At 44.2% G+C, this 25,778-nt stretch overlaps 1 protein-coding gene across 1 annotated transcript in view; it reads left to right on the top strand.

Moving 5' to 3' along the window:
• The window catches only part of RPA2 (replication protein A2), a 92,055-nt gene that overhangs the window by 18,011 nt on the left and 48,266 nt on the right, over positions 1–25,778 (top strand). Inside the window, exons 2-3 of the mRNA XM_086957489.1 lie at positions 17,697–17,803; positions 21,485–21,586. Of these exons, the coding sequence (XP_086813615.1) occupies positions 17,697–17,803; positions 21,485–21,586 (209 nt within the window). The remainder of the gene's footprint in view (positions 1–17,696; positions 17,804–21,484; positions 21,587–25,778) is intronic.

Here is a 25,778-nt window from a genome sequence, read left to right on the forward strand (position 1 = left end):
TCAAAATAACGTAGAAGAATACGACCTCATACGTGTATACTCTGCTGCCTCAATGCAAATAAAACAGGAGGGCTACCCATAATGCAGCTTGGTGTACACCGGAAAGCCTGAGAGCGAGCACAGGCCAGTTTGGTAGCGCCCACGCTAGAAGTGTGCAGCATGTCTTCACGCTCTTTTCGTAATTTCACAAGTGACGCCACTGAAAGGGCAGGGGGGAAACAGTGCACGTTAGCTGTGGAATGCGCGGAATAAGGACGGACCTGGTCGCCCTCCTTTTGCTGCCCAGAGTGTGCTTGCTTTAGCAACCAGAAACCAAGTATTATAAAAGAATAGCACAATCTCTTCAGATCAGGCCCCTGTATTCCCGGCAGGCAATTAACTAGGGAAACATACGAGCAGCCGATTTATTTGAATGCTGCTTTTTAAAAATAACGCACACCACTTTCCTCGCCCACTAACACTTTTGGGACAACCCCCGAAAGGAAACGAGCTTTGCCCGGGAGCCAGCATGCGCGCACACAGAGCAGAAGAAAAAAACAAGCTACGCCCCTGGTTTTAACCTTAATCCGAGCCCCGATCTTCGCATTTCGCCGTCCTTGCCTCTGTAGATGTATCGCGGTTGCATTTACTTTCACGTCTCTTGCGTGTGGTGAGGCGCTGTACTTTCCACAGTAGCCGATAGGGAGGCCTTAAAATGAAAACTTCGAATCCAGTTTCACAGTTACCTCACAATTAGGAGGACAATACCACACTTGTTAAACAAAGCTTTTGCAGCGGAGGGAGGGGTGGGGGCCCGGGGGAGCGGCAGAGCACGACGGAGGAGAGCTGCGGCAGAGGGAGGGAGGTGGGCGAGAGCGCGACGGAGGAGGGGAGGGGGAAGGGTTGCGAGGCTGGAGCAGGCTTAACGACGATACACACACACAGGGATGACAGGCAAACAAACGGCAGAGCACGACAGAGGAGAGCTGCGGCGGAGGGAGGGGGGGGAGGCGAGAGCGCAACATAGGAGGGAAGGGTTGCGAGACTGGAGCAGGCTGAACAACGATCCTCACCGGCAGAGACTCTGGGCAAAAATGGCAGCTGCAAGCTCCAAGATTTTTCTGATTTGGGAGCGTGTTCTTGCTGTTCAAAACAGGCGTGGAAAAAAAGTGGAAAGAACAGCAAGGAACACGCCCCCAAATCCGAAAAAACGGAGCCTATTCTGAGAGACGGTTCTCTCCTCCAATGGCTGGCCTACGTTTAGGAAGCCAGCCAATGGAGAACGAGCAAAAAGAGGGAGGGATAAATGCAGCACTCTAAGAATCATTAAATCTCCGACTTCCGGTTTCTGCCTTACGGCAGAACCGATAGTCCTCGACCTAAAAAGGACTCCGGAAGGAAGGAAAAATGTGGAAAGTGTGTGTGAGAATAATGTCCCTGCACTTATTTTATTTACATCGGGCAGGTGACAAAAAACCACAAAGGCAAAATTCAAAATGTTTCTTTTTTAGACACAATCTACTATTAAGCCATCATACAATTTAAACATTAACCTAGTGTTCAAATGATTGGCCTAAATAAAGAGAAAAGGTCCTTACAATAACGACTTTCACCACTTCAAACACTATAATCACCCTTATGATTCTTTTGCATATTCTGTTTGAATTAATGCAATCTGACCGCCACAAAGAGTGGCACATACGTGCGATACACTTAGATCGTTGGCAGAATATGCCTTACAAAAAATAGAAAATGCTTCTCCAATTCGTTTCGAAAACAGACTGGACAGAGTTTTTACTTTTATCGATTAGTTGAATGCCAAGATGACACTTAGGTTGCCAGAGGAAGAACACTATAATGAAACTGCAGGAAAAGATAATGTACCCAAGTTGGTTGAACATAATGCAGGGTGTCCCCTAATTTAAATACATTTTTGTTTATCTTGGTCCTACTACCTGTGGATTAGAAAGTCTCACTATGTATGATAAAATGAGCTCAGTATGCCTGTTTTGTGCCTTTAGTAGTGCTATTAATGAATGAAGAGTTAGTCCAAAAACTTCCAGGCCACAAGCTGCTAAGAGTCTGTTTGAAATGCACTAGCCAGGGAATCTTGAATGAAGTTTGCGAGACTAGGACCTCACTTAAGGCTTTTCTCTAAGGTTTTAAAGCCTTTGATGGACCAAACCCGAACACAATACATTAGGGGTTACTATCTTTTCACTTCTGTGACCGGCTTAGGGGCTAAATCCAGTCTGAGCAGCTGGAGAGGAGTCTTGCACATCTAGCTAGCAATAGCCCTTATAAAGCAGTTTTCGCCTACACTGAGGAAGAATTGCAATATCCTCATTATTCGGCGCCATACAAAGCGGTGCTCTTGACCTGGACGTTGTAGATTAGAATTGCTGGGGATATCAGACAATATGGTGCTCTTCTAGCGAACCTCACAATAACAGATGCTCTATGGTTGATTAATGAGCTACCCTTTTGGATTTGGGCTCCCTATGACTTGTTGGGCAGTCTAATACTCAAGTAGTTAAATTCCCTTACTTTCTCTAATCAGACCCCCCAGGATATAGCGGCATGAATTAGCAAATTTAGCGGCACAAAAATGGAAATTTAGCGGCACAAATATGGAAATTTAGCGGCAATTTTGCGGCATTTTATGTGGCCATTTTTCCCACAACAAACACAAATATTGTACTTTTTTTAGTTATTTAACATGAAGCACACGCACACACCCCCACACACATCTTCTACCATCTCTCTCCTTTCTACCCGCTCTCATGCCCTCTTCTCTCTTCCCCTTCTGTTTCCTCACTCCCTTATCTTCGACCGCTCTCTTCCTCTCTTTCTCCCTGTCCTCTCTCTCCATTCTCTCTCCCACATTTCTGTCTGTCTCCCTCTTTCGCTTTTCTCTATCTCTTTCTTATCACCCCCTTTTTCCCCTCCCTCCACACTCTTCCCCTCTCTCGCCCGTCTCTCTTTCCTTCATGTCCCCTTCCTATCACCCACACCTTCTCTTTGCTTCTTCGCTCTCCCCATTTTCCAACTCCTCTCTCCTCCTTATCCTCTTTCCTTCCCCTGCCTTACCTTCACCTCGGTTGTGCTTATCTCCTGTTTCTCTCTCGCTTTCTCTCCCACTCTTTTTTCTTTCTCTCCTTACACTGTCCCTCACCGACCTCTCTCCTTCTCACTCTCACTGCCCTTTCTTTCCCTCTCTCTCCCTCATTCACCTCTATCCCTCCCTCTCTTTCTCACATCACTCTCTCGCTCTCTGATTCTCTTTCCTCTCTCTTCCCTTCTTTCTCCTCACCCCGTCCTCCATATGTCGCACCCCATCTCCTTCTGTTTCTTTTTCCTTTCTCTCTCCCTCTCTCTGATTCCGTTTCCTCTTTCTCTCCCTCCACTCTCTTTTTCCTCTCTACCCCCTAGCTCTGTATCTCTTACCCTCTCTCTCTCTTTCTCCTCAATTCCCCTTGTTCCCCTCACCCATCCTCTCCCTCCCTTCTCTCATTCTCACCCCCTCTCCCGCTCTCTCTGTTTCCCTTTCCTCTCTCCCTCCACTCTTTCCCCTCACTTCGCCCTCTCCCATTTTGTATCTCATACCCTCTCTTTATCCTCACTTCCTTCTCTTCCCCTCTCCCCTCCCCACCCTGCTCTGTAACTCACCCCCTCTTCTTGTTTCTCTTTCCTGTGTCTCTCCCTCCATTCTCTCTCCTCACCTCTCCCTGTTTTGTATCTTGTAACCACCCCTCCCCACCCCCCTTCCATATGACAACTACTGCCTATCCCTCCCCCGTGTGCTACAAACTGCTTGCCAATGCTTAATGTTTCCAGCCTCGTTTGCCACCCCTTACAAATGAGCTCCCAATATCACTCTTCCGATTGCCTCACTTCTGAAATGGAAACAAAAAACAAAAGCAGCTGTTCTGCCGTTCGAAGCCATCCTGTGTTTATTTAGGCGCTTCCATTACAACCTGGACGTGGACGCGCTGCTCGGAGCCGGAAGCTCGCCTGTTGGGCCAATAAAGGCTTTGTCTGCTCCCAGCAGGCGAGAGGAGCAGCCGCTTTCATGATCACCCGCAGCATTATTAAGAATCCTCCATCAGGCCCCCTAATATCCGGCTGCAGAAGAGGGTGCAGTTAAAACCCTTGCTCCCATTTAAATCACTACCGTACCTGCCTGAGAGCCTGCCGTGGTGCACCACGCGATCATGTGATGCATTTCTAGTCAGACCCCCCTCGACCTCCTCGCTCCTTCTCGCCGCGAAATCCAAGGCGGAAACGGCGCAAACGGCAAAAACGGCAAATTTCGCAGGCTTTTTGGCAAATATCGCGGCATTTCCCGAGATCGCCCGATTTCGCGATTTTTTTGCAAATCGCGAAATCGCGATAAGCTGGAGGGTCTGTCTAATGGAATACCACCTAATGTAATATTGCCACCCAACCTTTTCTTGTTAGAATTTTTGGGCATTTATCTCTAGCCGATAGGTGTCACAAAATATCTGGATCCTGTCAATGGCAGTTTTTGGGCCGGGGTGTGATTTTGAAAGCAGCAAGGTGTTGTCTGCAAAAAAAAAAAAACAAAGCTGGCACCTTTTTGCTCTGCAATAATGGAGTCATTAATGCAATCTGACAAAAAAACTATGCATGTATCTATAAACAAAAGAAATGGGGTGGGAGCCAAGAAGTAGCCATTGCAAACTCTTTTGACTACATCAATGTTGTACGTTAATTTCCCTTTTAGATCTCACCGAATCCTAGCATAGATTCCCCTCACGCACACACGCAGTGATGTTCAACAAATTGCCTGGGTTATTCATGTCTGCTAGAATCTCGCACAGCTTTGCCCTTGGGACAAGATCGGATGTGACTTATAAATCGATAATGGCAATTTAGAGCGTACCACCTCCAGCATCTATTGCGTTCTATTTGGCCGTATATAGCCTAAATGCCTGGTCCACAGTTCCAGGTTTTAGCCTAAATATTGCTTGGAAGTGCACATTTACAATGTTTGTTTAGATTCAATATGTTAGTTGTTCCAAAACCTGTTTGCAGAAAAATGTCTGCAATTTTCCAGCAACTAATTGGGCGGTAATTGGTTTGGAGATTACAACACCCCTTTTTAGGTCTCGCCTATGCAGCGCACAAGCTCTGCTTAGGAGGGACCTCTTGGCATCGGTCAAGACTTTTTTCAAACTCTTGCATGTTTTGCACTGTTCTCTATTGCCACTTGTGCATGTTTGGTGTTTCCCTTGCGGGAGCGAGCGAGCAGTGGCACCATCTGTTAGCAGGTATTGCGCCAGCCGCTGCTCTCTCCCGTAAGGTAAACGCTTTTCTTTCAGCGCTTGTTTTCCTTTTGAAGATGTACTGTCTTCTGTACTTGCTCTGACCTGTCTGCTCGTGCTGACAAGTGCTTGTCTTTATATTGGTACTTGCTGCTACTTGTGTGCTTCTTCAAATACATGAGCTTGCTCTGGCATCTGTGGCTGTCCTTAAACCTGTGCTTCCTCTGACATCTGTGCGTGTTCCTACACCTGAGCTCGCTTCGACATCATTACTTGTTTCTTCTCACACTACCGCCACTAGCTGAGGCAGCCGGACAGATTCGCACGTATGTGATAAGCATCTGCCTTAAGAGTGCTAGGCTGTGCTGAGGCCCCGCCATTGCTTCATCTTAGCCAGTTGGACCACTTCCTCGTACCAAGCTTGTATCTTCCAGATCAGGGTAAAGGGAACTGGTTCATCCTATAACATGGACCATTTGTTGTGCAAGCATGGACTGTACTATATAACCCAGCAGGGGGCACGCAGTTTAAAAACACACGCCTTCTCTTATCACATGTTATTTGTGTGCAACCTTAGGCAGTGTAACAAAAGGGCCATAAAGGCCGAGAGAGGTACGTGTGCTTTTACCTGTCATATGAGGTCAGTAAGTAGTAGAGGACTGTAATACATTTGCTGCATGGAGTGGCTCTTTAAACTCTAACAGGTGCTGGCTTCGTCACAGAATTATTAGCCAACAGAACGGCCCATTTAATTTCTCTTAGATGGTAGATAGGCTGAGTTGACCACGCCGGGATTGCCTGCATGTACACATCATTAGGGCCTCTGGCTCTATAGGCACGCTACTGATGCCCCACCATATTCCTCTTCACAGCGCTGAGCCATGACGGGCCTTATCATACCTCACGAAACGGCATGCTATCATACCATTCCAAGCCATACATTGCCTTGGCATTACATACAATAAAGCTCCATGCTACATCATGCCATACTTTATTTGCAGTGGGCTGCGGCTCCCTCACGCCTGACACTCTTGTCTAACATTACAGCGCGCATGGCCTCCAGGTCTGAAGGGCCGTTGGGAATGAGGAAACCAACAGTGCTGGATGGAGATCAGGTGACAGGAATAGAAACCGTGTCACGTGGTAGCTCACACAGTAAAGGCCTCTGTCACCGCTGTGTATGGAATGAACAAACATCAGGCTGCCACAATTACATTCTCTTCACAAATACTCTGGCGCAGCTTCCCGCTCACCTCTCGAAGGAAATCGCAGTATAATTCAAAGTGCCCGCCACCTCTCCCCAAGCACGCGCATCCTTGCCTGTACCTTGCTGTCGCCCTTTTCTCTCCTACCTGCATCACTAACAACTTATAAGGACCCGAAGGCGTGACCTATTGGCAATGCCAATGCTTGTTTATGAATTGTCACCATTTCTGCGCTTTCCATGTAGCTGCCATAGGTATGCCAGCGTTTTAGGACACAAGGGAACCCGGTAAGGGACCTTCGGACCGTGGGTTACTTAACTTGTTTTAAAGAACAGGGGTCCTAAGGAATCACAATATCACAAACAGATAATGATATAGACTACAATCAGTACTATATTTTTGAAAAACGTCCAGCCGGACGTAAGTTTATTCAAAGAATGACGTAGTGTAATGTTGGCCCATGGAGAGGCCAGAAATAGTTGCAAGATAGGGTACAGTCCTGTACCTATCCCGGAAAGTTTAGAAGAGATAAAACAGAAAGAAAGAGATAAAACAAGGAAAAAGGGTTTTCAGGCAAGAAGGAAATTTTTGAGCCGAAAGGTGACTTGTAGGTACAATAAATACAGTTTCAACAAATTCACCCTGCAGTGTCAACAGTTTAGAATAAACATGTCAATTAATATGCTACACTGCAAATTGCGTCGACGTTTCGATCCCTAAGGGCTCATAATACAATGGGATTTTCATCAGGACAGTTATTTATACAGTTAGTGCCTGCAGTAAATTAAAGCCTGGCGCTACTGCTAGTCGCCTATAGTTGGGTTATCTCTTATTATCCATGGGAGAGATCTCAACCGGTGAGCAACATCAAGTGCTACACAGGTGTAGTATATGCCGGTGGGCGATTCTCTGTTATTTTGTTTTCCGAGGTTTCCGTCAGTTAGGTCCTCGTGGTCGCTGAGGACTGTCTAGCTACATCTGTGGTAGCCAGAAGCGAGGAAGGAGATAGGAGGTCTTCTTTTACTTGCTTCTGATTCGAAGCGGCAGCAGGTTGCAGGCTCGGAGTGAATCCGGCCGGAAGCTTGCTTCAGGATGGAAGCAGCGGCGGGTTGGGCGAAGTGCAATCAGCTTCTGTCCCTTCTCGGTGTCAGCGCAGATCCGCTGTGTGTGAAGTCCGCGTGGACTGGGGTTATGTTGTAACGGGATCTATTTCTCAGGATCTATGGAGGCTCGATCGCCTCCATAGATCCTGAGAAATAGATCCCGTTACAACATAACCCCAGTCCACGCGGACTTCACACACAGCGGATCTGCGCTGACACCGAGAAGGGACAGAAGCTGATTGCACTTCGCCCAACCCGCCGTTGCTTCCATCCTGAAGCAAGCTTCCGGCCGGATTCACTCCGAGCCTGCAACCTGCTGCCGCTTCGAATCAGAAGCAAGTAAAAGAAGACCTCCTATCTCCTTCCTCGCTTCTGGCTACCACAGATGTAGCTAGACAGTCCTCAGCGACCACGAGGACCTAACTGACGGAAACCTCGGAAAACAAAATAACAGAGAATCGCCCACCGGCATATACTACACCTGTGTAGCACTTGATGTTGCTCACCGGTTGAGATCTCTCCCATGGATAATAAGAGATAACCCAACTATAGGCGACTAGCAGTAGCGCCAGGCTTTAATTTACTGCAGGCACTAACTGTATAAATAACTGTCCTGATGATGATCCCATTGTATTATGAGCCCTTAGGGATCGAAACGTCGACGCAATTTGCAGTGTAGCATATTAATTGACATGTTTATTCTAAACTGTTGACACTGCAGGGTGAATTTGTTGAAACTGTATTTATTGTACCTACAAGTCACCTTTCGGCTCAAAAATTTCCTTCTTGCCTGAAAACCCTTTTTCCTTGTTTTATCTCTTTCTTTCTGTTTTATCTCTTCTAAACTTTCCGGGATAGGTACAGGACTGTACCCTATCTTGCAACTATTTCTGGCCTCTCCATGGGCCAACATTACACTACGTCATTCTTTGAATAAACTTACGTCCGGCTGGACGTTTTTCAAAAATATAGTACTGATTGTAGTCTATATCATTATCTGTTTGTGATATTGTGATTCCTTAGGACCCCTGTTCTTTAAAACAAGATAGGTATGCCAGCAGCAATCTGATTTCCTTCTTTTAGGATGGTAACTAATTAGTTCCTTGTCATCAAAAGCCTCCCTGAATCCCTTCATAAAGTGGTCTGTGAGAATCCGAATCGATAAAGAAGAGCTATGTTCCCCTAGAATGGAGTTCGGGCAATCCCTGTTGTAAAGCATTTTATTCACGTGGGTAACCCATTGTCATAGATGCTAGAAATCACATCCTCAGAGGAGCAGAGTGCATCCCACGTAACATTCTTTCGATTATGGCCACAGCCAGAATGTTGCCACTAAGCGCTGGTCCCTCCGTTCGGTGAAGCATAAGATTATGCACTGTTAAAATCATGAGTTAGTGGTCTTTCTCGACTCTCTGGCTAACCCCCACATCGTCCCCCCAAATACGCATGTCTTGGAGAATATAATCAATATAACTTGTGTAGTCACCTCTACGAAACTTTGGGGCAGGCGTTGAATCTGAGATGGAGCCGCCATTACAGGTCCGTAATCCATGATTGAAGAAAAGGTCCACTATCTGCCAGGCAACCTGGGAATCAAGTGCCTAGGAGGAGACAATGGCTCAGGGATATTCTGTACCGCATCCTCATTTGCAGAAAGATCTCAGGATATATCATTATGCTCAAAGGGTAAATTTAAATCCCCTGTGATAACATTATGGGTAGCCACATACAAGGACAATAGAGGACAATACTTCTTGATTCTTCCTGCTTAAACGTACTTCTATTATAAATATTAATTAGCAGAATAGGAGTGCTAGTAGCTTGCATTATAACTAGCCTCTGTATATCGGGGGAAGGCAATTGCAACTCTAAGATAGTACATTTCAATGTGATGTTTAACCAGATTCAGAAGCCTCCTGTGGGGCTCGGTGCAGTATAAATACATGATCAGCAGAATATATTCGAATCCAATGGAAGGATTTAATCTGTCTGGGAACCTGAGCCTCATTGTAGATGAAGAATTTATGGACTTTTCAATCTCCTACTACTCCTGCCTGTATGATTTGCATAAAAAGGCAACCTATCTCTCAGTGAGCTCCTTTTCTGTTACATCACTCAGCACAGTTGACCCATTGCACCACCCACAAAGGTCATCCACACTTTGCACGTCCTCACTCTATGCGTTACGTACGGGTCTGTTTAGTCACCATGCACACTCTTGCTTGCTGTTTCGATGAGCAAGCAGAAAAGGTGGGGAAACAGTTGACTATAACCCATGTATTACTAAATGGTGGTAGGGCATCACTAATGACAATACCACAAACATAAAGCATGCATTGCTCTACTTTTACCCTTTTGTTGTTTTGTTCAAGGCTTCAGACTTAATATGCTTTGTTTAGAAGAATGAAGAACTGTCGCTCCCTCCTCCTCCCCACTTTTTTTGCTTGTTCCTCAGGGCATCCATCATTTGTTCCCAGTAATCCTTCACTATTGCGCATATCTGTCGTTTATAGAAAGTGTTCCATCTTATGACAAGACCTCATAAAATATTTCTATGCAGTTGGGTGTAATTTACCTAGGACTGATTGGGTAAGATGCCTCTTATTTAATCAATGAAAGTGTCGTAAGTGCATTTTCAAGAGATGTGATCAGTTTCCACACTGTTTAACTGCAAAGTTGTCAGCCAGTGTGGACTATTCTGGCAGTTTTCCTGGAAATGCTTCCAAGTTGAGGTGAGCAACCCTCATAATTCTAGCATAGAGCAGGAATTGACCTGCTCACTTCCCAAATCAAAGTCTAGACACCTCCTAACATCAAGAATGTATCATTGTTTTATAAGTCTATTATCGCATGGCATCCTCCCCGGATTCGTCCAACCAAACAGGCCTTGCCCCATAACTTGAAAATTGGGTGAAACCCAAGCCTTTGCAAGGAACAGAGTATTTTTTTCTATCAGCCTCATCCCATTTTATGGGTCTCTTTAATATACAAGACTCTTCAGCATTTGCTAAGTCACATATTCTGATACCTCAGTCCACTACGTTAGCTTTCCTAATGATTGCAAGTAGTTCCATAGTCTGAGCAAAAAGGAAGGGTTGCATGCTATCCTCAAAACTTGTGCTCTAGATTCATTCCAATTTCATATTCATCATCTCTCTAGTCTTAACTCCCACCATTTTGTGGGGTACAAAATTAAGATACAGCCTTTTATAAAGTGCAAAAATGTGAAATATCGCCAGGAACCTGAATATAAAGTTCCTCTCCAAGGTGTTTAAGGCCTTTTCTATTTTTAGCGAGGCCAATGCCTAGCCCCCTTATCTATCTCCAGGTTGCACTCAACATGAGCCAACCCTTAAAGGTTTGAGACTGTACTTCCATTAGAAATTTAGAAATTCTAATGGGTTTGTCGTAGTGTGCCATTGATTGATTTGACTTCAATATCTATCCTGTTGTAGATTTACTAAGAATGTTTACTTCATTATTAATCAGAGGCCTGAATGATCATACCAGTGTTATCTTTCTTGGATTATGCACTACCAACATCATGCCTTGGGTAAAGCCTCCATACAAGCGTGCACATGTTTGTTCTAAATGGAGGATAGGGGCAATCAGTATAATTCAGCCAGTAGTCCAAGGGGGCCCCTCTGCCTCCTTCAATTCCTTCTTACTAAAGTCATTATGATGCAGTATTAGCTATGCAGCTACCATATTTGGTAGCTAATAATATGTGCACGTTGCAAGGTGTAAGAAATTAGGTAATTGATTGAGGGGGGTGGAAACCCCACTTGGACAACAACCACAATCCTTGTCAGGGTGAACTACAAAAGTCACTAAACTAACCTGTGCTTAACTCTGGTAGCTTGATACAAAGCAGCCAGGCTTAACTTTGAGGCAAATTATTTATGCACCGCACAAACCGAAATAAATGAAAAGACGACAAAAGAAAAATCTCAAACCAATTAAAAAAAAAATAAAGTACATTTTAATAAATAAAATGAGACCAGAACAACCAAAACAACCGGAGATTCAATTTTAAAGTTTTAGAAATGTAAAGTTTTTAAATACACAAAGCGCCATTCAGTCATCTGGTTGTGCAAAACGGGAGGGAGGTTCAGGCAGACTGCGATGGAGTGCCTGCTGGATACAGGGAGCAGGTTAGTTCTGCTGAAAAATTGCATTCTCAAATTCTGGTGTGAAGAGTTCTGTTTTTGATTGAGGCCGCAAGGCGCTCGTCTCATATGGTCGTTTGCTGCAGTGCAAAGAAACGTCCAACTGTGGTAAATGGTTGCTGCTGTAGCTTTGCATTGCCAGTCACAGCAGGCTGTCTTTACTGTAGTTCGAAGTCCAGATCTTGTGTTACTGGTGTTAGCTGTTGCATGAAGAGTCCAGTTCACTGAAGGTTCGCATTGGTGGTCGCTGCAGCCGACAGTCTGAGCACAAACTGGTCCAGTGGCGAAGAACCCAACAAGACTTCAGGATTTCATTTTTCTTCACAGTAGGAGCTCCCTGATGCCAGCTCCTTCCCAACCATCCGAGCAGGATGGCCCATCACGCCAACACCTAGCACCTGGCCACCCCTGGTCTAAACCTCGAGAAATGCACCAACGCCCAAAAGCTAAGCTATTCCCAGGACACTGGCAGCTGGAACCAAAAGGTTAGGGCAATAATATGCCAACTGTCTAACAGAAGTATTTTCATAATTGACTTAAAATCCAACTTTACCAAAGAAGAGGGTTTTAAATTAACTCTTCATTAGAGCCCAAACATGACATTTTCTACTTTCCCCCCAGCAAAAGTATGTAATAAGGTAACTCAGTGTTATCTAATGGAAGAGATGGGATTTACGGTAGTGAAAAACAAATGTGGATGTTTTTTACTACCAAGACATGTACAATTTACAAACACACGTCCTACATTTTAAATAAAATGCACCCCGCCCAGTGGGCTTTTAGGGCCTACCCTAGGTGTGATTTATATGTATTAAAAAGGAAGGGTTGGGCCTTGCAAAAGGTTTATAACTCCAAGTCGGCTGCATTTTGTCATTGAAGTGATTTCCCCATGTGATAAAGCTGCTAATAGCCCCTGCCTGTTTATACCACCACGCTTTCCTCACTTCAGCGTTCGCTATACTTTCTGCTTTTCTGACTTGTTCGGGATCTGCTGATACTGGTAGTCGACGTCGGTATAAACCTGTCTCATTTGTATTGTGTTTTTTCCTTTTAATTGATTTATAATAATTTTGATTTATTATTAAAAAAAAAAATAAAGAACTTTGAGCCTAGGTCCTAACATGGAATAAAACAAAAACAATTCTAAAACCGTGTCAAGAATTTCAAAAATTGGTTTTTAAAGTCTCCGTGGTACATTTTATAAATACATTTATAAGTGTGATATTTGAATGCTGTGTCCACCCACGAGCTCATGGACAGACCAGTCAGTACCTTTACCAACGAGAGCGGGCAAGCTTCAGAGCTGCGACGAACCAGAGAACGTACAGGAGAGAGCGTCATCTGCTACACCCGCACCACCAGCGAGTGCGGAGAGGGGCTCGCCCAGGGTAGAGCGCCCGCTGGAGCAACGAGAGGCAGGCCAGAGCGCCACTGTGACCACAGAGCGGGAGCAGTGAGGGAAGGCCACCCGAGCACAGCCAGAGTCTACCGGTTAGTGCCGCCCTGCGCGCATGCCCTTTACCATTTGGGCTTTGCTTAATCTACAGGCATTATCCGACCCCCCCCTTCCATCTTCCTTTTTAGGTCTCGCGACCTATCAATGCGCGCAAGCGCATTGAGCGGAGCGAGGATTCAAGTGCTCAAAATCCTCGTGAAACCAAGGGTTTCGTTCGTGCGGTTTTCTTTAACCACTTCGATGCTAATGACAAGGGTAACTTGTCATGCACTCCCCACTCATTTCAATGGAAATCTCATTATGAGTAGTCCTCCCCTTAGCATTCAAGTGGTTAAGTTCACGTGAATCACGTGACCAAACAAGCACGCACATCAGCCTCCCTCCCTCCCTCCTAATTGCATTTTTTCACGGCCGCACAGCACATCAAAGGGCTTCTCCCAGCGTGTGCTGTGCGGCTTCTCCTCCCCTAATTATTCATGGCTGGCCGGTGGCGGGCCATACTTTCAGTTTCCCTGCCGCTCGTCCCTTCCTCCTGTCTGTTCCATCTTCGCCTACTGCCTCACCCCAACTTCATGTTTCTTATCTTCTTCAGCGAACGCTTTCCATCTACAGCTGTAGGGAACCCTGCACTCACCCTCATGTTTGCTCCAACTCCACACTTCCTACCTGCCCAGCTCCCGCTGTCTGCCCAGCTCCCTGATATTTCCCCATTGCCCTCCTAACTGCCCCAGCACCCTGGCTCCTACCTCCCTAGCTGCACGCGTCCCAATTGCTTCTATGCAACACTACAGCTCCCATACCTCCAATGCATATACAAGGGTAAATAGAAGGCGGAATGAAGGTACTGGAGTTTAAAATTCTAATATCTGCATCCTGAGACAATGTTCTAAAGAGGGGAAAATGTTATATGAGCATTTGAATCATTCCATTCTAAACGTACAAGACTGGGTTCAACTTCAGGTACTCTGCACTGGCAGACATCACCTCAAGACATCAACACAACTTTACAGATTACAGGCTTTTATTAATACTCGGTGCATGAAATTGCGTAAACTGTACATGTACTTCATTTGTTCACCTTTCTCCCTTTAGCATTTAAATGTCTTGTAATCGCCTGATCTACAGCATTAAAGAGCTTTACAAAAAAATAACAAAAATGTCTGCTCCTAAGACCCTCGCAAGAGATGACAAGCTATAGAACAAGAAACAAGCAAATGAATGTGATAACAAATCCAACAAATGGTAAGGAATTGGCGGGCGTTAAGCCCAATGAAAGTTCTTGGTAAGTGGACAATACTTCTTTTGCAATCGGACAGTACTTGACCTCATCAGGATACCTTATTAGTAAGGTAAACTGGCATTACACCACCGATGGGGATGTGAGCTGTTGCATTGTTGGAATTCGGTGACATGAGATAAATTCCTAGAAGACGGATTTATGGACTGCTGTCACCTGCATGGGATGATGTGCCACCAATTGGGACCAGTCTGTTTATCTAGGGTAAGCCCCTCCCTCTTAAAAAAGGTAATTGCACAATGAGTCAGACTTTTTCCCTCTGTAAACGTAACCACCAGGCTCGGTCCAAAGTGAGTTAACACTAAGTAAAACCACCCTGAGGCTGCCAAGGGATGTTATATATTTTCAATGCCAACACATATTGAAAAAATAATTGTCATTTACAATACCAATAGCTCACACTTTCCTAATGCGAGACCTATTGGCAATGCCAGTGCTTGTTACCAAAAGGCTGCTTGTTCTTCTCGGGCTGCTTTGAAAGCCTGAATGCTGGCAGCTGCCTAGTAGGCTTTCGGCAATAAGGAGTGAGATTAGTAGCTGGCCTGCCAATCAGAGATGGAATAGCTGGAATAGGGCTGGATGGGCTGATTAGCAGGTTTGCTAGCAATGCGATGGCTGCCAACGGCTACTTCAACCCCATAATGTGGGGGCGCCGGTACAAAAGAAGGACGACATGCAGGGCTAACTTGCCGGATTCCTTAGCTTTAGAGGGGTATTCTCCAGAAATGACACAGCAGGCCTAGGGGAGGAGGTACTATGTTATAATAAATAATTCATCGCAGTTCTACAAAATAGCAATAAACTGAAGTAATTGCGGAGTTCCTCACAATGTATTGAAATTAATGAGGAACATGGCAGGTTCAGAGTCACAAGTGAGGTGGTAAGAAAGAACAGCATGTATTTCGGGTGAGATAAATAGTGGTAGAGCTTTGTGAAACTACGTTTTCTCAGGTTCTGTCCCCACCTGTTTTCAATTTTCCTGTTGTGTACTCCAGTACTGTAACTTGTTTTTGCCTCATTCTAGACCCTGCCTTTTATCTCGCACCCCATCTCTGCCAACTGGTGAAATAGTAACGTCAGGTATTCGCAAGCCACAGGTTTGAACCCTGGCAAGCCATACCCATACTTATATTTTTGGAATTGGCGACAGCCATAATAAAAACCCCATTATATCCATCCTCATCTTCATTACGATTGTGGTGCGTTCCTAATCCATGTTTAGCGTTTGTGCCACACACTTTTTTATCCCTATAATTCCTGACTGCTGACTTAATTGCTGCCCCTCTTCATTGTAACGAATGCAAGTAATTGAACACAATTCAGCTTAGTATTGCACTGACCAACCTCGTGGCATCAATGATTGTTACCCAGTTATGACCACAGGTAGGTAGCAGAGATACTTAAGCATTGGATGCTTGCTCATGGTGCACTTCATGGTTGCGTTATATATATTTGCATAGTGCACACCAGTAAACATAATATCTCCTCTAAGATGCTAATTTTGGCACTTCAAGCAATTGAGGCAAATAAATGAAGATGTAAGTAATTTGCTTAGGAACACGCAGTTTAGTCATTCGGAGAAGCGAACACTTTAAAACTGGTGTCGTGGTTCTGAATGCTTTAAATCAACTGGAAAATAAGCAGAAGTAATCTTTGACATAATTTGCCGGTCTTTTAAAAAAAAAACTTTTTATTACACGTTCGTCAGTGTACACAACATCCTACTAGGCAATATTCGTTAATACATCATTATATCTGTAGTACACATTCTGTTACATATAAACGTTGTAACACACTGAGCTATTCAGTCCGGTTCCCAATTCGAAACACCACCTGCCCACCACCCCCTCCCATTCTGAGCCTTCTTGTACCTCCCAGTTGCCCCTGTATACTTCCCAGTGCCGCCACACTTTTTCCCATTTCTTGGGACACCACTTGCCTTCATATACTGTTTTTTCATCCGCACAGCACCAGTCCATATCCCTTTTCCAATGTGTCACTGTTGGTGGTTGTATGGCTCCACAGACAGCGGCAATATTTATTTTGGCCACTAGCAGACAGATTTGTGTATATGTAGGTCACGTCAGTTCCCCCAATATGCCTAACACATGCCACCTGGCATCCATAGGAATTTCCTGTCCCACGACTTCCGGCATTATTTGCATGTCTCCCGCCAATAGTGCTCTATGATCGGCCATTCCCATATAATATGAAAGAAGGGACCCCTCTGATTATACCCCCTCTGACAATTTTCTGTGGGAATGCGCTCCAGCTTGAACAAGAGTGCACTGGTGGAGTAAGATTCGCAGTTGGAGTAGTCTAAACCTTGCCCTGATCGCCACCTCTCAAGGGCTTTGCACCACCTCCACTCAGTCGTCGTCCTCCAGTAGGCCCACATCGGATGGCACATGGATGTCACTGTGTTGGGTTCTAGTCAGCCGAGCTATATTGAGGGGAGGCTCGTGTCACTTTTCAAAGCGATATTTCTATAATGTGTGTGTGGCTCTGTGTGTGTGTCTCTGTGTGTTTGTGTGCCAATGCAAAAGGTCTCGCATTTGCGAGAGATTAAGCTATTGGCATTGTAAATGACAATGCCATTTATTTGTCTGTTTTTCAAAACCAGCACATAAAAAGTTTGTCATTTACAATGCTCTAACTTTTGCAAAGGCGAGACCGTTGCATTGTAAATGCTTGTTTCCATATGTGCCTTGTATTGAGCACAATGATGCGTTTTAGGGATGCGCTTAGGCATCTGTATGTATTGTTCTTCTACAGCTGGGTCCATTTGACATGGTTCCTAATTTGTCTGATGGTGAGATTCTGTTTTTACGATCTGTGTTGTCCCATAGTAAAAGAGACAATTTGAAAAATCTATTTCTCTGTTCTTAGCCAGAAGCGCTTACTGTGGGCCTTGTTTTTGTGCAAGGTATAATGTTGACTTTAATTTTCTAAAGCACTTTTCCCCGAAGGGTGTCCAGGCGCCGATATCGCTGTGACCTAGGGTACCACTGTTTGGATGTGCTAGTATAGCATTGATTTTAGAGAGCATGGCCTAATTTACATCTAGCATAACAGGTGCTTCCTAATCTTTGCTACAAATTCTCCTCCTCATTGACTATGCAATGCATGTTTGCAACTAACTTTTTTCTTAACATTGCGTTTACCAGCTTTAGCTGATTTTAATTTATTTTAATCGCAGGTGGATTTGATGGAGGCTATGGGGGCTCTACAATGGGTGGCGGAGGATACACCCAGTCACCTGGTGGGTTTGGATCACCTACAGCTACCCAAGGCGAGAAGAAATCGGTATGTTATTTGTGTGTTTGTATCCAGCTTGTCTGCTTTTTCAAATTAGCTTAGAATCCATTTGGGAAATCCTACTTTTAAGCCATTTAGGGCAGAGTAGAAAGTGTGCTCCAACCAGAATCAAAGAGTTTGATAAAACATCCTTTGTCCAAATTGGACAAAGGATGTTTGGTCAGACTGTTGGAGCTCTGGTTAGAGCACACTTCTTTCTCTGCACTCTTGCTATACTATGCACCACACTAAACAGCTCTCTACTAATATTATGTAGCTTATCTTAAGTGCATTGCAGAATACCTTATTCGCTGTTCATTTTGGTTCTTAGCCTTTTTTATTTTTCCAGCTCTTTTTATTAATTTTACAAGAAGGTTGATGTTCACATTAATCATACAAATCGCGTCATCCTTGCCACATCCCATCTCCGCTGTGTTATAGTCAAAGGGTAACAATCACAAGACAGTCACATATCTATGTCCGTGGAGTAGGCTATCCAGGCTCACACAGATCTTGCTGTGTATTTGATGGCAGCATCTCGATTTGTATACATGTTTCTCAGAATTGGGACAATTGTCCATACCATTATTCAATGCCATCACAGGGAGTGCCTGCTCAGCCCTACAATGGTGGGCTATATCTCTTTTGATGAGGAGCAGACCCGTGACTAACAGGAGTCTAATACTCCTGTAACCCCCCACACCCCAATCAATCCAAACAGCATCGTTTTGGAATTTGGTATCACCAGCCTTTCCACTACCAAGGAGAATATGCTGTATTTCGTATGCAATACCTTTGCATTATGGAGCATTCCCAAATGGTTGGATAGAAAGAACCCATTGCCACCCTACACCTTAGACAGTGTGGGTCTTGGCCACGTTTGATTTTAGTCAGTCGTGATTGGCTGTCGTACACCAGGTATTTGAGTTGAATCAGCCTGAGTCTCATGAAGGCAGCTAGAACTCGGGTGTTGGGAGGAGAGGGAGCTTCCTTGCCTCTCCCACTCCTCCTCCAAAACACCCACATCATCCTTCCAGTGCATTCTCTGTGCTGTCATGGGGTCTGGGGATGCGTTTGCCAACAACAGTAAAGCAGATAGTAGAGAAAGCGATAGTTTAGTTTGGTAGAACAGGTAAACTAGGCAACACAATAGCAATGTCTTGCACAAAACAATATGTTTCTGTACCATATTTTTAATCCACAAAATAAGAGTATTGGTAATGCGAACAGTGGACATCACAATCTTTTGTTTCTGTAAGGCAGCAATAACAAGAAAGGATTCTTGCCTCCGCTACAGGTCAGAGAGGTGTATACAAGTAAGCTTTTTTTAAAGGGATTGACTCAAATGTTAACAGGCTCAGTCAAAACTAATCCTACAGCACCATTTTTTTTGGACCACAAAGACGAAGGGACTTGTGCTAAAACAAAAGACGTATCATAGAAAGAAACATATACATCATCCTTGGCAGCGTGGGAACATTCAGTTTCACTTAATATATCTTAGATCGCATTATTTTCAACTGACAAGACATAATCACTATTGCAGTACACTGTGCAATCCAATAGACTCTGAAGATCCTTCCCCGATAAGTTAGCCAGGAGGAGGGCCTAGTAGGAAAGCATGTTGATCTGCATGTAGGCACACCAAAGGAGATGCACGGCTGAGTTGAAGAACAGGCAAGAGAGCAGGGGTTCAGCAAGAAAAGGGGTAATACAATAGCAGTATAACACAATTATAAGAAGGTGAGCAACCATGAGCACACCAAAAAAGTGAAACCTTTTCAAAGCGGACTGTCATGAATATCAATTTCAGAGAGTGCCACCAGCATTCACCTTGGAAAGAAGTTGTAGGAAGGATATGGATGGAGGAATAATTGCTTCAAGCCTCCCACACCCTTCGGTGTCAGATTTGTGCGTATATGAGTAGAAGGAGGTGAAAGAACCCACTAGTCCGTCCCCAATCAGCTGGAAAGGGGGGGGGGAGCAGGGAAAGGAAGACCTGGCAGCAGTGTCTACTGCAGCAAACTAACCACTCTGTCTCTTGTCTACAGAAGTCCAAGTGAGGCGAGATCAGGTTTGTGTAGGGGTGAATGGAGTTAAGAAAGGCCCTCCTCTAGTCGCAGCTATTTGCAGTGGAGAACCAGAGAATGGAAGCAAATCTAGGCATCATAGCAGTTAATGCAGACTTGAGCTGGTTCTAGTTAGTCCATAGGGACAGATGTGAGTCAAGTGGGAAAGGGTGAGTGAGTCCTTATTATGGTGGGCGGGGAGGAAGGGGATTTTGGGAATGGCTACATATACTTTTCTGATTCTTTCTAATCCAAGGAATCTGCCTATTTTAGGTACACCGTTTCACTGATTCCCTATTCCGGAACCGTGGGTGATATGAGGCTCTGTTTGCAGGACCCACTCCAATGCAGTGTTTTTCCCAAAGTTTCTCGAGCAGTAATCTAGGAGAATGGAGGTCCACCTTCTGCAGTTAAAGGCCAGAACCTAATAGGCATTTATAACTGGTGTAAATGTGCTCAAGAGACCAATGGTAATACAACTGTCCTGTTACTGACTTGCAACAAAGGCAGAAGAACAGGGTCTTCTTTTATCTCGACCAGTTTAACAAAGGATGATATTTCTACTTTCTCTCTGGGTAACATGATGGCCCTAGAGATTTAGTCCCCTGTTTCTCTTGAGTGTAGCGATATTAAACACAATGTTATGCCACTTATCATACATAGGAAATCAGGGCAGCCCTATAAGTAATGGACGCAGACACCATACCTGTTTTTGCTTACTGCAAGTATTGCCTCAGGAGAGGTGGGCCCCACAATTGATTTGGAAAATTTGCATCTGTGCCAATCGAACACGTTTAAGAGACAGATGTGTCAAACCTTTAGGTGTGATGAATATTCTGCAAACACACAGTAACATTTATGCAGGTACAACGTCTATACAGGTGACCAAAAGATTAGCATTTAGCATTTTGACCAATAGGTGTAGATCTGATTTGTCGAGTGTGTTCTGTTAAAAATTTAATTTTCCAGAGTTGTGCAAATCTGTTTATATGTGCTAGTTAATAAGAACCTGTGAGGTTTTAGATTGGTTGAGGACCTCATTTGATTTGTATATATTTTTTAAAAGAAATCTACCGTTTATATGTAGAATAGAGTGATATTCATGGGTGTACCAACCATAGTATGGGTTTTCACATAAACAGATGGTTATAGAGATTGATAGGCTCATGGTTTGGAATGGCTTATCTTGATCAGATTGGATCTAAGCTAATCACACTGCATCATGCTCAAGCAAAGATAAAGGAGCTCTGAAGTGGGTCATGACAGAAGGCTGAAAAGGAGGCGCAATGCAGAGTAAATAAAAAGGTAATATTCCCCAGAGAAGCTTAAGTGGGTCATAACAAATTTAGGGGGAGGTGAGAGGTGGAATAGAGGAGTGCAAGGGGTAGTGGGAGAGAATTCTTGCAGAGTGGTATGTTAGTGAAACCATTCAGTTGCAGTGTATTGCGTTATGTGTAGAATTGGTCCATGTAATTGGGAGTAAGGGTGCAGTTGTCTTTATGGTGCACTAAATAGCTAGTTCAGAGTGCATGGATAAGGAATGATTGATTGAAGAATCTAACAGGAGGAGATGATATTGAGAAAGACGTATTTATATGTTCTGTTTAAACTTTATTTTCAGCGTTCACGGTCTCAGCAGATTGTCCCATGTACAGTCTCCCAGTTACTCTCCGCCTCTGTGGTTGCTGAGGTTTTTCATATCGGAGAAGTGGAACTTTCGCAGGTAATGGAAGAATGCCCCGAAAATATGACCCGAGCATGTCAAAATAATTCTTAGAGCTTGCTTAGGTAATAAAAGTATGAATCCAAGTAGACTGCATGGATTAATGTTTGCCTTTGTGAACTACGAAGTGCTTAAAAATAAGAGCTAGAGCAACCCATTTCAAAGTGCGTACATCTCAAGTAATATTAGCTGTTCTCTAAGGTGTAAGTATTCGGGCCTCTGTGTGAATGATGTAAAAATTTGTCATGTCCTTTAGGCGAGTCCTGTCGTGTATACCCCTTTTTACATACATTGGTCCCATCCACACGACACCTACCCAAGTGTGGTCCTCCCTATTGCAAGCTTCAACAACAAGTTTACTGGGGCATGACCTGTCACTAAAATCATCCACGTCTGCACCCATAAGGCCATTTGTCACAGTGAGTGTTGTTCGTCTATAAACAATACATGCATAGGAACGATACCAAACTGTGTTTATGGGAGAAAAATAAGTTGCATGAGTCCTAGTAGATTACGTGGTTGGCCCGAATACTCAAACACACTCCAATTTGCGCCCGCACAGGAAAGGAACAGAGTTGAAGAAAAACTTGACTATAGCTTCGATTGGTATTCCTGTGTTGGGCAAGTCTTCTGAATGCAACCTATCTGAGACCTTCACCCAATCAGAAGGACCAAACCTGTCCGACCCCCCCACTACCCCCCTTATTGAAAGCATTAAGCGGCGTCACATTATAGTAAACAAATATTTTCCTTAGTTGTGTTTTTCCTGTATCCCACACCCAGTTCTCACTTGCATACCCGCCAGCATCACCAAGCTTGGAAAATTGTCCTATTTACTTCCTTGAAAATTAACATCTATCTATATATATAAAATCAAAAGAATGTCTGTTTGTCCTTTATGCATTACTACACCATTCATCCAATCGCCATGAAACTTTGGTAAGTTGTTGAGTACACTCACGCAAAGGTTTCTGGCAAAAATAAAAAAAATAAAAATTTGTTAAATATCGGCCCCCCCAGGGCCCTCATAATCTTTCCAATACTGAACGTTTACACTTTCCGGTGCGATTCGCTTTTGCAATGACCATCAACAAAGCACAAGGACAATCGCTGCAAGTGAGTGGACTAGATTTGGAGAATCCGTGCTTCTCACATGGACAACTGTATGTGGCCAGCTCGCGCGTCGGAAAACCTTCTGATTTATTCATGTACGCAACGTTTACAGTTTCCGGTGCGACTCGCTTTTGAAATGACCATCAACAAAGCACAGGGACAATCGCTGCATATGTGTGGACTAGATTTGGAGTATCCGTGCTTCTCACATGGACAATTGTAGGTGGCCAGCTCACGAGTCGGAAAACCTTCTGATTTATTCGTGTACGCACCAGACGGAAAAACAAAAAAAAGTGTATCCACAAGCACTCGAATAAAAAAACAGAATTAACCTCATCACTGCGGCGTGAATTCCGCTGCAGTGCTGAAGGTTCTGATCGCGGGCGTGGTCATGACTGCTCCCGGCCGTCATCAGCACACGCCCACCATGACTCATGGCGGCCGGGAGCCGTCATCCGCATCGAAGACGTTAGAACAACACTTTAAAATGTTTTCCATATGAAAATGAATACGTTTCAATAAAAATGACACAATGTAAATTGAATGTTATCATAACAAGTTTCCTTACATTTCCTTTCTTCTGAGATCACAGCAACGCACGACGGGTAAGCTAGTCAACAATAAAAACAAACCATGTAATGTGTATTATGCTTCCAGAAGAACAGTACCAATTCTCTTCTCCCAGCACATTTGAACAACACACCTGTACTTGGATTCCATGCCCACCATTATCCTGCATGGCAACCCATCCATTTCAATCATTTCTTTAAAGGAGTCTTTTATGCTCTTCATATTTGTTTTCAAGCCTGCGTATTTGGGCCCCTTCTTTTGGAGGGTTCTGGCCTGTGTCAAATAATGGCTGTCCAAATGGTTCCAACTTTTTTTCTCCTCTTTAACAGCTTAGCGCACACCCTCCTCCAAGGTGAAATTTTTCTGTGATGTCTACATTGAGCATTGACAAACATTTTCGAAGATCTGCTTTGATACAGAGGATTATCTACTTCTGACGCTGTTACATTTGTCAGTTTACACCACTTTGAGGTTGGCAGTTTACACCACTTTGAGGTTGGCGAATACTAAGTGGCTTTGCTCTCTGTGTTGCAGGGCTGTACCACACAATGCAGGAATTCCAATCCCCTCCTTTGCTTCCTCCCATCAGGTGTATAGGGCTAGAGAACAGTAGTTCTACCAGTGATGCACATTTTCCGCAGCAGGTCTGTTCGTGTGGGTGCTCAGCTGGGCTCTGGGAACAGAAGTGTACTGTTACTGCATTGTGATCTTCTGTTCTTTAGAGAGGTGGGTCTTCAACTCTTTCCTAAATTGTAGCAGCGTTTGTGATGGATTGTGGGAGGTTGTTTAGATCATGTGTAGGTAGAAAGAAAAGGCCTGCTGCTCTTTATTTGTAATTTTTTTATTATTATTATTTTTTTTTTTATCTCCCTTAGACTCCAGTCTGGTGGTGGTCTGGCTGCAGGTGTGCTGACAGCCACCAGAGACATTGGCCTTTTCTTAAAGATGAGCATGGCTGCTGGTTGTGATGGCTTTGTAAATGATGTAGCTGGTTACGAAGATGGAGCAAGTGGAGCTCCATCGGGATGGAGTGATGTGAATCTTATCTCTTTGAGCGCTGGATATGATATTCTGCAGCTTGTGGGATGCTCTTAAGGGGGGGCAGTGTGGAATCTGGGAGGCATTTGCACAGATGTTACCACCATCCATTTGGTGACAGAGGTTTAAAGCAGTTACATTCCAAGTCATTGATCCATGTTTGTCCTATTTCTTGCCGTTCTTGTTTTGCAAATAAGAATTGTGACCTGTTTGGGTTAAGCTTCGGGTGCTTTAGGTCCCAAGTCTGGATGGTGCAAGGGCGATAGTAAACTGCTTGATGGGCGAGGTGCAAAGAAACTGCATGACGAGTAGGGAGTGTAATGGTAGCAGCCTGATTTGGAGGTGGACATTAGGATAGAAGTTAAAGCCTGATGGGGGAGTAAATGGTCTGATGGGAGGAGCAAATGGTCTGACTGTTGTGATGTGGGAGGGGGGGTGGAATTGATGCAAATGTGGAACAGATGATCTAACAGACTCTGTCTGAAGGACTGGAGGCATGTGGCTCTGTCCAAAAGACCGGAAGCTCCCCCCGATTTTGACCGAAGAACCAGTGTGCCTAGTTTTTGAGTGGTGTCAGGCTGTAGCCCAGCTGGGTTCTGGCTTGGTGATGTTACTCTAGGCAGGGTTTGATAGCTTTGGTTTCCTTGGTGGCTCTGAGATCCTGTGCCTGGACATTACCTTTGGCAATCGGTTAAATATACACAAATACAGTTTTCTGATTCATGTAGAACTTGTGGCGAGCAGTGTCATCAGTACAGTGTTCTAGGGTTAATTACCCCTTTAAATATTGGACGTCTGGCAGATGGTGAATCCATGGCTGTGGCTTTTCAGTCCATGGTAACCAAATACATTTTTACAAAGTGTTTCTTTGCATCTCCTATCATAATACAGGAGATTGTCATTTTTGATTACATGGAAGTAAATGTTTCATTACCGGAATTTATTGCCCAATTCAGGTCCGCACACGTCTTTGCTTGCCAAATAATTTAATCTATCATGTGTATCAATCCGTTTGCCTAGGAAAGTTGCCATTGCTATCCGTTTACTATACAATATATAGCCGTATATAACTTGAGCACCTTTAAAGATTCTTCTTATGGCAAGTGACAAAAGCATAACTATGGAGAGAAACATATTAAACGTGTGCTGTTGTAATGACTTAGTGCTGTAAATGCTCATACTTGAAATTGCATATGTAAAGGAGATGTAGATTGTGCTGATGACAAACTAGTTTATTACAATACCAAGACAAGCCAACTACCACATTTGCCCTTAGCAGCTTTACCCTGTGAGACCTGGTGTACATCAAGGAGTCCAACGCAAAACCCGGGCAGGATACCAGAATAGCATGGATAGCACAAAGGTTACGAGCACGGTTGTGCTAAACTGTACATCACTCTCAAATGTATTCTACAATTACCCCTCTTCTCCATAACTACTTTACCCAACTGTTTGAAAAACCTATCTATGT

Source organism: Lissotriton vulgaris, chromosome 2_1, assembly GCF_964263255.1.
Source record: "Lissotriton vulgaris chromosome 2_1, aLisVul1.2, whole genome shotgun sequence".
Taxonomy (NCBI): domain Eukaryota; kingdom Metazoa; phylum Chordata; class Amphibia; order Caudata; family Salamandridae; genus Lissotriton; species Lissotriton vulgaris.